Source organism: Hippopotamus amphibius, chromosome 7 (assembly GCF_030028045.1).
Source record: "Hippopotamus amphibius kiboko isolate mHipAmp2 chromosome 7, mHipAmp2.hap2, whole genome shotgun sequence".
Lineage (NCBI taxonomy): Eukaryota > Metazoa > Chordata > Mammalia > Artiodactyla > Hippopotamidae > Hippopotamus > Hippopotamus amphibius.
In genome coordinates this window covers 5,496,722-5,511,169 of record NC_080192.1, presented here as the reverse complement: position 1 = coordinate 5,511,169, position 14,448 = coordinate 5,496,722, and the positions used below count along the sequence as shown (strand labels likewise).

Sequence of the window (14,448 nt, the reverse complement as noted above, 5' to 3'; positions counted from 1 at the left end):
GACAATGAGCCGGGGCGGGGCGCTCTCAGAGCTTATCTCAGAACGCTCACCTACTGGGAGAACGGACAGGTGGGCCGCACAGGCGACGAGGCCTGAACTAAGAGGTGGAAGAGAGGAGGGCGGAGAGAAAAACTTCCAGATCTGTCTGAGAGGTAGAACGGACAGGACTTGGGGATAATGTTTATTTCCCTGGATAGCAAATACTGGATGCGAACACATCGCACCCAGTCCCCTCACAGATGTGATGAGCCACGGCGGGAGGCCCCTGACCCTACACCCCCCCCCCCCCCCCACTCCCGGCATCTGCCTCCTCTCCTCCTCCAAGTCACCCACGTCACCCGCTGGTTCCGTTTCAGTCCACTGTCACCGGTTCAGGCCCGTCGGTCTCCCCCTGCCGGCTACCTGGGGGTCCCGGGAGCGCGCGGCCTCCGCTCCACCCGCAGGGCCCCCAGGAACCCCCCCCGGAAGAACGGTCACCCGGGCTGCACCCGTGGGAAGGCGCTCACCTTGATGATGTCCAGGCCCGGCTGTGGGAACTCCAGGACTGGGAGCTGCTCCTCGATGTTCATCAGGCCGACCTCGTCGGGCGCGGCCCCCTGGCTCACCAAGTAGACCGCCTCCTGCAGCAAGCTGGTGCCTGGGGAAGAGCGGCTGGTGAGGGGCGCCGGGCAGCCCGAGGGCCGGACCCGCTCTCGGGTCAGCGCCCGCCGGCCAGAGAAAGGGCGGGAGGGCCACAGGGTCGGGGGGGGGGTGCCCCAGGAGCGCCTCGCGTCTGGTGGAAGAACACCGGGCTAGGCACGAGACCCTGGCCCGATCCCACCTCTGGGGGCGACCGTGCTGAGCCAGGCTCTCTGCGCGCCTGTTTTCTCAGCACTACACGCAGGCAGGAGATGTCTCAAGGCTGTCGTGGGGAGTGAGCAGGACACACAGCGCCTGCCTCCCCAGCGCTCGAGGACGGCGGCGCGTGGATGATTCTCAGTCCTGGGCTTCCAGAGGCTGAATGTTCATCCACCCAGGAGTGATGAGGGTCCGGGGGGATGACTCGCCAGCCAATTATTATTTACGATGAGAACCATGTCTACTGGTACCTACTAAAGAGAAACACAGGTACGCCCTGGGATCGGAGAAATGCACCAAGACAACAGTGACAGATGTGCACCAGAACAGCCCCGCAGTGTTACCCAGGAGAGCACACCTTGGAAACAACAGAAACGTCAGTCAGCAGCAGAATGAACGAATAAGCCGGCAGACTCCGACGGTGGGGCGCTGGGCAGCCGTGGAAGCCACGAACAGCCGCGGCGCCCGGGGGGCTGAGTCCCGACAGGACGTGAGCAGAGTGAGCCAGGCACCGGAGGCTGCCTGCCAGGGGGCTGCGTGCGCCCACGGCCACCGGGCCCTGGGACGGGGAAGGAAGCTACGGCGACAGAGGTGACAAGAGTGGTTCTCGGGGGGGAGGTTATCGACTCGGAGAGGACACGGAGGATGGTCCTTTACCTGGCTCTGGTGGCAGCGACGTGGAAGCACGCACATACACGTCATAATTCAGCTCAAAGGAAAAACCACCTGTCTGCCCACTGCTGTGGTCAGCAGAACCTGCTCCCCAAGAAAGATGGGGGGGTCCAGCAAACACGGAGATGGGACAGCTGAGCCCGAGGACACCCCAGACCCTCAGCGGCAGAGAGAGGCCCTCCAGGGAGCAGGAGCGCCGCACCCCTGCCCGCCACCTCCCTTCTCGCAGGTCACCCCACGGGCTGTCCCGGCAACGCGGCTTGGACAGGTCCCCCGTCCAGATTCGTGGACGGCCCTTCTAGGCCTTATGTACAGTGAATTTCAGGTTCAGGGTCAACGGCCCCCAGTCCAGAACCTTCTGAAGCATCTCACTGTCCACACACTGGAGGCCGGGGGTCCCTCCACCTAACAAGGACGCCTGATTCTCTGCACCAGCCCCCAGGGGCAGGTTCCCCTCCCTGGGAGGCTCCGCCCAGTGTCTTCCCTCCGCTGGGCCCCCTCACTCCACAGCCTGTGCACAGCAGCTCCACGTCGTCTCCTGCAAGCCGGCCTTCTCGGACCCCTCGTCCCTGTTACCATCTTCACCCGGCACCACGCCCCTCCTCGGATCGCCTACGATGCGCCCAATTACCGCACCAACTACACGGTCTCACCCCAGGGGCGGCGGCCCGGCTCCCCACCAACACCCCCGGGCCCGGCACACAGCAGGCAAACCCAGCACCTCGGCGTCCGTGCAGGAAGGAAGGGCGGGGGCCCAGGTCAGGACACACAGCGGGCCAACCACACACCTGGCTGCCCAGGGCAGAGCCCCAGCGAGCACCGCGCAGCGGCAGGGAGGGGGCCCGGGGAGAAGGGCGGCTCTCTGCGCTCCCCGCAGCCCGCAAGCAGCCCCACTCCGTCCAGGCTTTCAGCTCTGGGGCCCCAGTCAGCCAGGGCCGCCCTGGTCATCACCCCATCTGACCCCTCAGAAGAGACACGCTGGCCAGGTCCTCCGCCCCAACCACTCTGGTCCCTTGGCTTCGGGGGAAGCTGTCTCTGCTTCTGCTTCCTCATCTCCCCATTCCCCACCCCACCGCCCCGAAAGCACTGACCCCTCCTCCGCTGGCTGCTCACACTCCCCACCCCCGGGGCCTCAAGCAGCCCCACCCTGAAGGCCAGCTCCATGCTGACCCCTGCACACGCTGGCGCACCTGGGAACCTGCTGCCTGGTGCCCACCTACCCCTCAGCTGGTCACGCTGTCAAGGTAAGCACGGAGCTGACCCTTCTACCGGGAGGGCACTGCGGGAGACCCCCTGCTCTCTGCCCTGCTCACCTGCCTTTCAGTCTGTTTCCAACAAAGCAGCCAGAACCACCCGACCAGCCCAGCAGGGACCTAAGAGGACACCCCGTCCACCGAGGACCCTCCCAGGAGTAGAGCAAGGTCTTCACCTCGGCCCCGCAGGCCTGCCGGCCACGCTCCATGCCCCCCCGCCCACACCTCTCTGTGCTCCTACCGCCTCCTGGTGGTCTCCTGCCTGGAGCCTTTCCTCACTCCCGCACATCCTTCAGCCGCATAACTTGCACCCGCCGCCCTGCCCAGTCCCCACTGTACCAACAGCCTGGGAGCAGCCTGCACAGTCCTCCACGCTCCCACCCCGCCCCCCTCCCTGAGGGCATAGGTGGGTTTCTCTGGCTGTTTGCCAGGAGAGCCGGCATATGGCCAGGTTCCATTCACCTTTTCTGAATGCACGAACGACCCTGGGTGCTGAGCAATCAGAAGGGGATACGTCAATCAAGGAAGACTTCTTGGAGGAGGCAGCTTTGGAGCAAAGGCCCTGAAGGAAGAACGTGGTGTGGCGGTTCTTCGAACGGAAAGAACTTCTGTCCATTAACCACAGGACTCTCCCACCAACTTGGGAGGTGGGGACCATCACCCCCATTTGCAGATGAGGCTCCTGAGGCCCAAGATCACAGAGCCGGCATGTGGGCTCCTCCTGGTGAGGCCTGGCTACCCTGCAGCTCAGGGCAGCTGCATTGGGCGGGTCTGTGCACTTAGAAATCAGACTGTGGGCAGAGTTTCCACCAAAATAGGCCTCTCCCAGGGAGGCCTTCAGGACCTATATGTAATGCTCCCCACCCCCACCCCTGCAGCCCCCACAGGCAATGACCCAGACAGACATTATCTGCATGTTAATATGTCTCACATCAGTACCGACACAGCAGTTTCACAAGCTCCATCTGCGCTTCCAGTACATACCTGCACCGGAAGACCAGCCGCACTAGGGCCCACAGGAAGCTCTCCACCTGCCGGGCTGCGCACGGGAGAGGGAGGGTTTACGAGCACCCGCAGTGTGGATAAGGAAGCTCAGAGTTCAGGTTCTAGTCCAAGGTCACAGAGCGGGAAGGGGAGAGCTGACCCTGGAGTGGGAACCCACGTCCGTGCGTCCCCAACTCCCTACACGGCCTCCCTGGCACTCCCGGAGGAGCAGGGGGTGAAAGGGGGTCTTGTGTGGGGCCCATCACATGGCTGCAGGGCAGACCGGGGGGCTGCAGTGGGACACTGGGGGCGCCTCCCCTCCCGCAGCTACCGGACTAGACGTACAAAAGCAGGTGGGGGCGAAGCGGGGCCTCGGCCCCCACCCCACCACCCCCTGCATATGATCCCTCTGGGGACTCACAGGAGGCCAGCCTGCAGCCCTGCAAACCCAAGGTGAGGCGGAGGACAGCCAGGCTTTCAACACAGGAGCAGCGGGGCTGGCCCGACGGGGCCGCCTCGCGGGGAGTAACACAAGCCACACATTTTCTAACAGCTCGTTTTCAAGTCAAGACGCGATGCGCTGGGTCGCAGCCGGGCTTCTGCTGAAGGCGGTGAGATCGCTCCCGGGTGGCACCCCGGCGGCAGCAGAGAGTCTCACACCAGACCTCTGAGGCTGAGGCCCGCGGGAAACCACTGGAGTTCTGGGTGGAACTCCCCAGGGATCCAGAGTCCAGGGCAACCTGCCGCAAGGCTGGGGTGGAGCCCATCAAGATTCCCACCAGAACTCTGGGGACAGGGGTACCAGAGAAATATGGTTAGAACCAATAGGAACTGGGCCCCTGACTACAGGGATCCTGGGGCTGAAACCCTTTGGAATTCTTTTATTTTCACTTTTATTATTTACCAAGGTCACACGTGTACCTAGTTTGAAAGTCAAAAGACGGAAAATTCCATTCCCCTCCCTACCCCCTGCCCAAGCCCAGAGCAAACCCCTGCCGATTCTTCTCTTACCATCAGGTTATTTCAAGATCCGTATGTTTTGATGGGCTACTGATCTAACTAAGCGAGATGATGACCCAGCCACGTTCCCTCCTACAGGCTTCCCTCCCCCATCACAGTCCAGGCACAATTTTCAGTCTAATTCAAAGTACACCGTGTAGTGATTGCACTTGCTTTCTTGCACAAGATTTTGTTTCCTTTGCTTGCTTGCTTGTACCTATTAATTCCTTCCCCAACTCTGCGGCAAACCCTCCCCATACGGCCAAATGCAGGGGGTGCACTCTAATCCCATTTACCTCTCAGGGTCCTGCCCCTGCCCATCAGCGCCCCACAACTGCCTTCCTGCGATCTCCCTCGGGCTGGATGGACCGAGTCCTTAACCCATGTGCCCCTCGTTGGTGTTCACGCACACAGTGGCAGAGCCCACCCCCTAGCTGCCTCCCGAGCGTGACAACTGTGTGGGACGGTACGTGCTTCCACCTCCTGTGGGATAGGCAGTCGGGCTGGGTGTGGAATTCCAGGCTGGGGACCACGCCCCCTCAGAACCCTGAACACAATGATCCTGCCGTCCACCTGCCGTCCACCTGCCGGTGTTGTGCTGAGAACTCTGAGGTCCTGGTTCCCAGTTCCTAGCCCATTCTTATCTCGGGAAGCTTTGCGATCTTCTCTTTATCTCAGGTTTGAGATTTCACAGTAAGCTCTTCAGTAGGGTCTCTTACTATTCACGGTGCTGGGTTCTGGAAATCCTGGTTTCAAAAACTTTCTCTCTCGCCTTCTCCCTGCTCTCTCTCTCTGGAACTCTGAGACCGTCCACCTTCCTTATCTTCCTGCTCCCATTTGTCATCAGCTTGTAACAGTTTTTGTCCTACTTCCCAGGATGCTGCCTATGCTTGACCATCCAAACCTCACAACTGAGTTTTTAAAATTTCAGCTACAATATTTTTAACCCCCAGCAGTTCTTTCATGATCTCTGCCTGCTCCTTTCTGGTGCAGTTGATTTCTTTAGTGAAAGCACACCTGTCTTTACTCTCTGACGATGTTACGCAGTTAGGAGTACAGGCGGTGTTTCGTTTTTTAGGTTTTCTTCTGCTCTGTACATTGTCTTCGATTCCCCCGAGCTCCTTTTGCTGCTTTTTGTTTTGTTTTTGCAGGTCTGTGTCCTTCATGTGGGAGACGTTAAGCTCTGAAGACCCTGAGCCCACCCACAGGTAAGAACGAGCCACTGGACGCGACCGTCAGTGGGTGGACGAGGCTTGCTGACTGCAGGGCTTCGTGGCTGTGAACACAGCCCAGGTTGGGTGCCCTCACAGCTGAGACGGGAGATGTCCACATGCAAGCACTTCTAAGTCTTTTCTTTGGGGCCAGTTTCTTCAGAGAAGATGCCTCCACTCTCTGCCCTGGGGGACCACAGGCATCCCAGGAGCCAAGTGGGGGAGGGGGCTGGGAACCTCCCTTTCAAGTGTGTAGTTCTCACTCAATCCCCGTTTCTGATTCAGCAGCATATCCCAGCCTGCAGTTGCGCGTGACACCCCCAAATCCACAGCTTCTCTGGATCCACTTCCCCCAAAGTCTCTGCCACAGCCTCCTGTTTTCCATCTCCCCCTATCAGGGCTGCCACCCGTGGGGCCAGGTGCACGATGCCTGGGACCCTGCAGCGCACAGGCTCAGGGTGCAGGCGCCGTGCCCTCCCCTCGGCCGGCATTAGGCCCTGACCTGCTACGTCGGTTAACACCGAGCCGCCACACCTGAGCTTCCACAACCCACAGTCACCGCCTCTCCTCCTCCCGGGGGCTCAGGGCTTCCTAGTCCTGGACCGTCACGTGGTGAGGTCTGACATGGAGGCAGCACTGAGCACGGGGCTAGTCTGCCCCACGGGCACCCTGCAGGCACCGGACGACAAGGTGTCACAGCGGGGTCTGCCCGGCTCCCTCAGAAACAGCAACACCTCAGCACCTGAAGCCGCGGCCCCTCAGAGCCGCCGGACCAGCCAGGCCCGGGGCTCCTGCAGGCCCCTCCCCAGGGTGGGACGTGCTCTCCCAGGACGCTGAGAAGGCCTCCGCGACACTCCCTGTCGGAAAGGAAAGAGCAGAGGGAGCCGCTCTCCTTGATCACCTCCCCGTCCTGGGAACGTTCACAGAGGCCTCAGCTCCCGCGGCAGCCCTCACACTTGGCCCTCGGGACACGCAGCCCAACGGGGACGGCCCGGCTCCCGCCCCAGGCTGCACATGGACCAGAGGCCCACACTGGCTCGCACGGGATGCCCTGCAGGCCCCCAGGGACAGCCAGGACAGTGCTCCGTGTCCCAGGCGCTGTGCCAGGAATTGGCACGGCCCCTTCCTCATCTGAGGCTCACCAGCCCCCCGGCAGCGGCTTTTAGCATCGCAGCTCACACGACGAAGCAGACTCGGAGGGGAACTGCTTCAACACACCACACCACACCTCACACACCACAGACCACACACACACACACCACACGTGCACACAAACACACACAGCGCGCAAAGCAAGTGGGCAGCAACACCAAGGCCACAAGCTGCGCGTCCTGGTTTCCAGGCTGAAGCTCTAGCCTTAACCCCACCACTTCCCAGCTGGGGATGCAGCAAGGGTGTGACAGAGGGAGGCAGGGCCGGACCCTGGGAAGTGAGCCTGCCTGTGGCCTGGGCCCTGCTGGACACGGAGGGAAAACAGACTTGGCCACTGGGTGTGACGGTCCCTCCTGTGGGACGATGTCCGTGGCTGTGGCACAGCTGGACCCACAGCCAGGTGGCGAGGCTGCCGACCTCTAGAGAGCCCTGCCTGCCGCATCCCTGCTGCAGAGGCCGGACAATCCGGGGCCCACATTCCCAGCCCAGCTCTGCAGCGACCCTGGGGGCCTGACAAAGTCACCAGGCCTCTGCCCTTCAGCTTCCTTGGGGTGAGCTCTTGAGCTCTTGGGTGCCTAGGATCAGAGGTGTGGAAACACACTCAGGACCCGGTATACAACCCCCTACCAAGAGGCTGCCGACCCCTCAGGCAGAGCAGGCGGCTCCCCCGGGAGGGGAGGCCCCGCCTCCAGGAGAGCCTGGGAAAGTCAGGGAAAGCTCCTCTTAAATAGCAGCATTCGACCTGGGACCCAAAGGGCCAGAGCACGGACCAGTGAGCTGCAGCGCGCCAGGGAGGGCTCCAGGTACCACAGTAGGGGCCCCAGTTCTCCACGCTGCCCCATTCACACTGTCCGCTGTGTGACTTCACAGCCCCTCCCAGAAGACGGTCCCCGTGACCATGGGTGCGGGGTGGCGGGGGGCGACTGGCTGCAGCCGCTGCAGGGAGGCAGAGGCACAGAGCTCTGCGGGTTCCAACCTGCTCTGCTGTGCTTCTAGCGTCCCCAAGGGAAGGACATCCCCAGGCTAGCCTCCTGCTCCAGGACGAGAAGGAGACACCCGAAGGAGAACTGCCCCAGCCACGTCCAGCCTGCAGCAGGGCCCCCAGGCAGCCCGCAGACGCACAGGTGGAGATCAGGACAGCAGGCCCTGGGCTACAGTAACAACCACCGTCTTAGGGTGCTGAGTCTAGGTGGCCTCTCTTGCAGCCACAGGCAGGAAATGCTCCAGGTGGAGCTGACAGGAAGGAGAGGAAATGAAAATGAAGGGCGAACAGCGAATTGCTCCCAAGCAGGGCTTTCCATGCCCATCATCACGTCCAGTCCTCCCAACAGCCCAGCGAGACAGGGCACACCGCCCACCAGAAAGGAGCACGCGGAGACCTGGAAGGGGAGCGCCCTGCCCCAAGTCAGATTCGGGCCTGGGTCTTTACAACACCTGTCCTCCAGCAGACCCTGTCAGCGCCCACCCACCCACCTCGGCCGCCCCGGAGCTGACGCGCAGCCCCCCACGCAAGGAGTGCCTGCGCCTGCTCTCTCTGGGCCCCAAGCACCCTCCACTGCTGTGGGGCGGGAGCTAGTGGGTGAGCCCCAGCCTCCCACCCCTCCAGGGAGACCCCCGTGCTGTGCCCACCTGTCTCCCAAGGGCACTGCTCCTGGCCTCCTCTTCTCCTCACCTCCTGAGACCACCTCCCACCTCACTTCTCCACGCCAGGCCTTGCTTCTGGGTCTTGCTTCTGGGTCTCTGGGCCCCAGGCTCATTCCCCCACATGCAGGCCTTGCGCCTCCCACGGGGGAGGCAAAACCACGAACAGCAAGACCACGTGGGCGTGGGCTTCGAGAATCTGAAATCCCGGCTTGGCCGCCTCCTGAGGCCTGGACTCCAGGAAGACTCAGCCCGTCCCAGTGGGCCTGCCCACCGCACCCCCCGGAGGACCACCCCACAGATCAAACACCAGGACCCACATGCTGGTGCCCCAGGGCCGGCCCACCTGGGCTCTGCCCCCAGAACCTGGGCCTGCTTCTCCTCAGGCCTCTGTTCCTCACCTGATAAGGGGCCTCCCTGGCTGTGAAGCTCTGAGGATGACAGGACCCCCCCAGCCCCCAGAGACGGGCTTCCCTCTCAGCTCCCCGTCTGCTTGAGGCTTGAGAAGGATCAAGGCAGGCTCGAGTGTCTTTGCCATCACCCAGACCACGGCCTGCCCCTCATGGGAGAGGGGCTCCAGGAGACCCCGGCTCATCCCGGGCTGAGCTGAGTCTCACAAGAGCCCCCTGGAAGCCCAAGCCTCTCTAGCTCTCCGATCCCCCTGGAAATGACTTGCTTAGCTTCCAGAAAACTCCAGGAAGTCTGCAAAGCATGTTTCGGACAGCTTGCGCACCCGCCCTAATGCGCTCCAGATGCCCCAGCTGGGTCCCCGCTCCCTGCCAACAGCAGAGCATCACTCTGTCCAGAGACTGTTTGACCGCCCAGAAGCTGCAGACACGCCCACCGCCTCACCTGACCATCAGGACAGCAGGAAGCAGCGCCGCTGCAGCCAGGGTGCAGAGAGCTGGGAGGAGCACGGCCTCCACAGTAACCAGCAAAGGCCGGAGAAGCTGCCAGACCACCCCCTCCACCTGACTCAGGCCCACAGAGAGCTAAAGCTGCAGGGCAGCAAGAGGCTGGAATCCCAGGAGACGGGCCAGGAGGAAGAGAGGCCAGGCACCACGCACATGGGCAAGGAGAATCCAGGTGGAATCTCCACAAAGCGCAAAGGCTGACTGCGGGCTTGCAGAGCAACAGACACAAGGAGAGAGCCGGCACCAAACAGACTCTTCTGCAGACCTACTAGGTGCTCGTGAGAAAGAAGGGGGGGGTGACAGGGTGGAGACAGTATTCCTCAGCATCATGGCTACAGGAAAAGGAGAAAACCCTGCCGGGACCATTCTCCTCTATGAGAAGAATGCATTAAGCCACTGGGGGAGGGGCAGCAAAAGCTGCTGCCCCCCAGGGGGCTGGTGAAGACCCAACATGGCTGGAGACTGGATGAAAGAAAGGAACTCTGCCCCTGTGGGGGATGCGGCCGGAAGCTGTTCCTGGGTTCTGAGACCTCCAGATGCTGAAAGAGGGATGTGAAACTCTTTCCTGCACAAGACCCACCATCAAGGCAGAGCTGGCTGCCACTAAGAGGCATCGCTGAGAAAGCCCCACCAAGACCCAGGAACCCAGAGCCTGCCCAAGGCTGCAGCTCGACCAGGGACAGAGGACCTCCCCTGCAAAACCCTCCTCTCCCAGCCAGCAACAGAGCAGCAAGTAACAGAGTCCACCCCTGAGGGAGGAGACAAGCATGGGGGGGGGGGGAGGAGCCCCTCTAAGGCTCAGACCAAAAGCTGAGGGTAAGGCAGGAATTCTGAGGAAAGACGCTCTGGAAATGCAGCACCCCCACCCCCATGCTAAGCACAAGGTGATGCTACAGGAATGAAAAACAGTGGTCACTCAAGTGACCAGAGTGACAGCAGACCCCAAACACAGCCCAACTCCTACCAGACTGACTCACCACCTACACTAATGGCCTGGCAAGAAAAGCCAGGCCCATTTCCAAGCATAAATACAACTGACTCCAATCTCTACTGCTGGTACAGTGTGTCCAGCATTCAATCGAAACGTTCTATGCCTTAAGAAAAGGAAAAAAAAAAAAAAAAAATCCCAGTCAAGAGACAAAACAATCAACAGAATCAGACTTTAAAGTTAATCTGATTAAAATGTTAAAGGATTTCATGGAGAAGGTGGACAACAAGCATGAACAGATGAACATTTCAGCAGAGAGATGAAAGCTATCAATACAATAAAAATGCTAGAGGGAAAATAAAAACACAATAACAGAAATACAGGATGCTTTAAGGGGGCTCATCGGTAGACATGATGCAGTGGAAGAATCAGTTAATACACTGTTGACTGGGGGAGTTTTGCAGAAACTAACACCTGTGGCTTTAATATATCTTCAGTCAAAAATGTGTTAACCTTGGACTTCCTAGGTGGCGCAGTGCGTAAGAATCTGCCTGCCAATGCAGGGCACACGGGTTCAATCCCTGCCCCAGGAAGATATCACATGCCATGGAGCAACTAAGCCCGTGTGCCACAACTATTGAGCCTACGCTCTAGGGTCCATGAGCCACAACTATTGAGCCCAAGTGCCGCAACTACTGAAGCCCATGCACCTAGAGCCCGTGTTCTACAACGAGAGAGGCCACCTCAATGAGAAGCCTGCACACCACAACAAAGAGTAGCCCCTGCTCGCTGCAACTAGGGAAAGCCCGTGTGCAGCAACAAAGACCCAACACAGCCAACAAAATTAATTAATTAATTAATTTTTTAAAAATGTGTTAACCTGAAGACTGGTCAACAGAAATTACCCAAGTTGAAACACAAGGAGAAAAAAAAGGGTGAAAAAATAGAATATCCAAGAGCTATAGGATAGTATCAAATAATCTAACACATATATAACTGGGATCTCAAAAGAAGGGAAAAGAGAACAGAAGAAATATTTGTAGTGATAATGGCTGAGAATTCATCCAAAACAAGGAAAGGCATCAAACCACAGATCCAAGAAGCTCAGAGAACCCCAAGCAGAATAAGCATGCCCCTCCCTGAAGAAATATATACCTAGACACGTTAATATTCAAGTGCTGAAAATCAAAAATAAAGAGAAAATCTTAAAGGTAACCAGAGGGGGGAAGAAAGGTCCATTCCAAAAGGAACAAAGAATCACAGCTGACTTTTCAACAGAAGCAATGCAAGCTGGGAGACAATGGAGTGGCCTCTAAAGTGCTGAAGGATAGGAGGAGGGAGGCACAGGCAGCTGTTCAGTCCCACACTGAACACATGAGAGGAGTTTTGAAAATGGGAAGTCCTCATCAGGTAATCAGAGGGAAGGAAAAGGAGAGGAAGGGAGGGGAGGGAAGAGCACATCAGACAGAAGAAGCAAGACTGGAGGGAAGAAAGAGACTGGTGTGTTCAGACAGTCCTACATGGCTGAGTAAGAGGGCAGAACAGGTGAAATCAGACCACAGGAGGATGGGCTTCAGAGTGGAGTTTACCATTGCCTAATGGCAATGGGGGGTCAGGTCTAATGAGAGACTGCCCAAGGTCAGGTCTGTGTTTCTAAGAGGTCACTTTCACTGCAGAGTGAAAGGTGAACCAAGTGGGGGAGTAACACAACGGGGGAACCCTGAACCAAGGGAGTCCAGGTGAGACAGGAAGCATCCCAGGACCACAGCAGAGCCTGAGAGGGGTGGACAGATCTGAGAGCTTCCCGGCTGTAGGAGCCACAGAAGCAAGTTACAAAGCACATGTGGGAGGCGGGGGACGCGGAGAGGGCAGAGAAGTCGTCACTGTCTAGGAGGAACGAGAAATGAGGGGCCCGGCTGAGACCCTGGAGCTCAGAGTGGGGCTTGGGGTCTCTTCCTATTCCACTGGCGTCAGAAAGATGCTCCTCCTAGAGGCCGTGCTCCCTTCCCGAGAACCCTGTAGGTGCCTCTCGAGGCTTTCTCTCCCAAGCCCCACACATGATGAGAAGAACATTCCCCCCCAACCCACGCACTTGGACTTGCCACCTCCTTCTCCAATTCCAAGCCCTCTTGATTATGTGCAAACAACTGGAGTAAGACTAAAGGGAAGGAAGAGGGAGGAGGAGAGGAAGGGAGAGGGGAAAGGAAAGAGGAAGTCGACAGTTATCCCGAACGAAACCTTCTGGTAACATCTTCAGGCCCCTGCACACTCTCCTGAGAGGCAGGTAACTAAGCGCTGGGTTGAGAAGCACTCATCACCCTGTGCAGCTGGAAGGGAGGGACAGTCACCCTGATCTTGGCACTAACGTGAGCTCAGGGTGGGTGACGAGTCCCACCCTGAAATCTTGCAGATGCTTCCCGATCTGCATTTTGAGGCCAATCTCCTCCCCAGACGGTGGGAAAATGAAACGCCGTAACCATATGTGAAAACCTGGGGAGCGCCTGGCACAGAACGGACGCTGGGGAAACACCGGTTCCCATCCCCACTGTCCCTCTGCCAGCTCTTCCCGTGGCTGGTTCCTCTCCTCCATCTACACGTGAAAACTGTACCCTCAGATGCTGATACCACCCTTTCCCCTCACTGCGCCTGCTTCTATCCAAAAAAGGAAACAATCACAAGAACACGGGACTGTTCTGAGACTCAAACGAGGTACAGGGAGACATTAGCTGTAACCAGGAGTCTCACCACCCCTCATGCCCGGGTCCCGGGCCACCCCCTCCATGCCCTCCTCCAGTGACCCTCCTCCTCCGAGCCCTCCTGCCTGGGCCCCCGACCTGACCCTGAGAGTGACCACCCTGGCCTCAGGCAGCTTCCAGCATCCAGCCTGGCTTCCCAGTGTCACTGCAAGCACCTGAGGGCAGGGCCACCTCATCCATGACACTCCCCGAGGCCCCCTCCCCTGGGCACGGTGACCCGTGCAGACAAAGAAAGGGAAGTGACCACCCAGCCTGGGGCCTGTGGGCCTCCCCGCCCCCCGGTGTCTTATTTGAGACGTAAATGAACCCACCAGGCCCGGCTCTCTCAGCTTTCACGCGCAAGCTGCCGTCACACAGTGACGGGGGTGGAGCTGGGGCCTGATGCCCCTGACAGCAGTGATTCACTGCGTCCCACCTGCCAGTGACAAGGGAACAAGCATGCCCTTCAAGAAGAGCGGGAACCAAAAGGAGAAGGAAGTCAGGAGGAGGGCGCTCTGGCCGAGCAGAGAGCACACTCCAGAGCCAGCCTCCGCAACCTTGGGACCCCGAGGACAGACACGCGATGTCTCCCGGACACAGCCGGGTTAACACTCGACATCCTGGGACCAAAGAGGCTGTAGAACGACTGACGACTGACGAGTGGCAATGAGCAGGGTCTGCTCCTCCTTCTGATCCCCCTCAGAAGGCGCAACGGGCTCCTGCTGCTGGGAGCGCGGTGGGACCCTGCGCCGACCCCCGTGACGGTGGAAGCCGCTGAGGTCCGCTGCCCAACACCGCAGCCACTAGCCACTGCGGCTCCTGAGCTGGTGACATGTGACGCGTGCTACTCAGCAACTGAATCTCTAATTTTATTTCATTTCAATTCATTACACTTCAATACCTACCTGTAGCTAGAGGCTCCTGCACCAGACAGCACAGTCCTAACCTGTCACCTGAGCTCCACTGTCGGAAACACAAAAAAGTTCTAGAAGTAGTGGAGTGTTGTGGAAAAAAGCAGGATCCACTTACTGCTACCTTTACCACCAGACGTCCCCAGCCCTGTGAACCCCAGTTCCCCACCAGAGGGGGCGGGCTGGACAAGGGACCCTGGGGCCACCTGCA

The 14,448-nt window shown here is 59.3% G+C and overlaps 1 protein-coding gene across 4 annotated transcripts in view; it reads right to left on the bottom strand.

The window, feature by feature from the left end:
• The window catches only part of SULT4A1 (sulfotransferase family 4A member 1), a 30,305-nt gene that overhangs the window by 11,932 nt on the left and 3,925 nt on the right, over nucleotides 1–14,448 (bottom strand). For all 4 annotated transcript variants that reach the window (XR_009054728.1, XM_057742098.1, XM_057742097.1 and 1 more), the window contains exon 2: nucleotides 507–637. Coding sequence is in view for 3 of the 4 variants with exons in the window: in XM_057742098.1 (XP_057598081.1) it covers nucleotides 507–637 (131 nt within the window). In the remaining variant the exon portion in view is untranslated. The remainder of the gene's footprint in view (nucleotides 1–506; nucleotides 638–14,448) is intronic.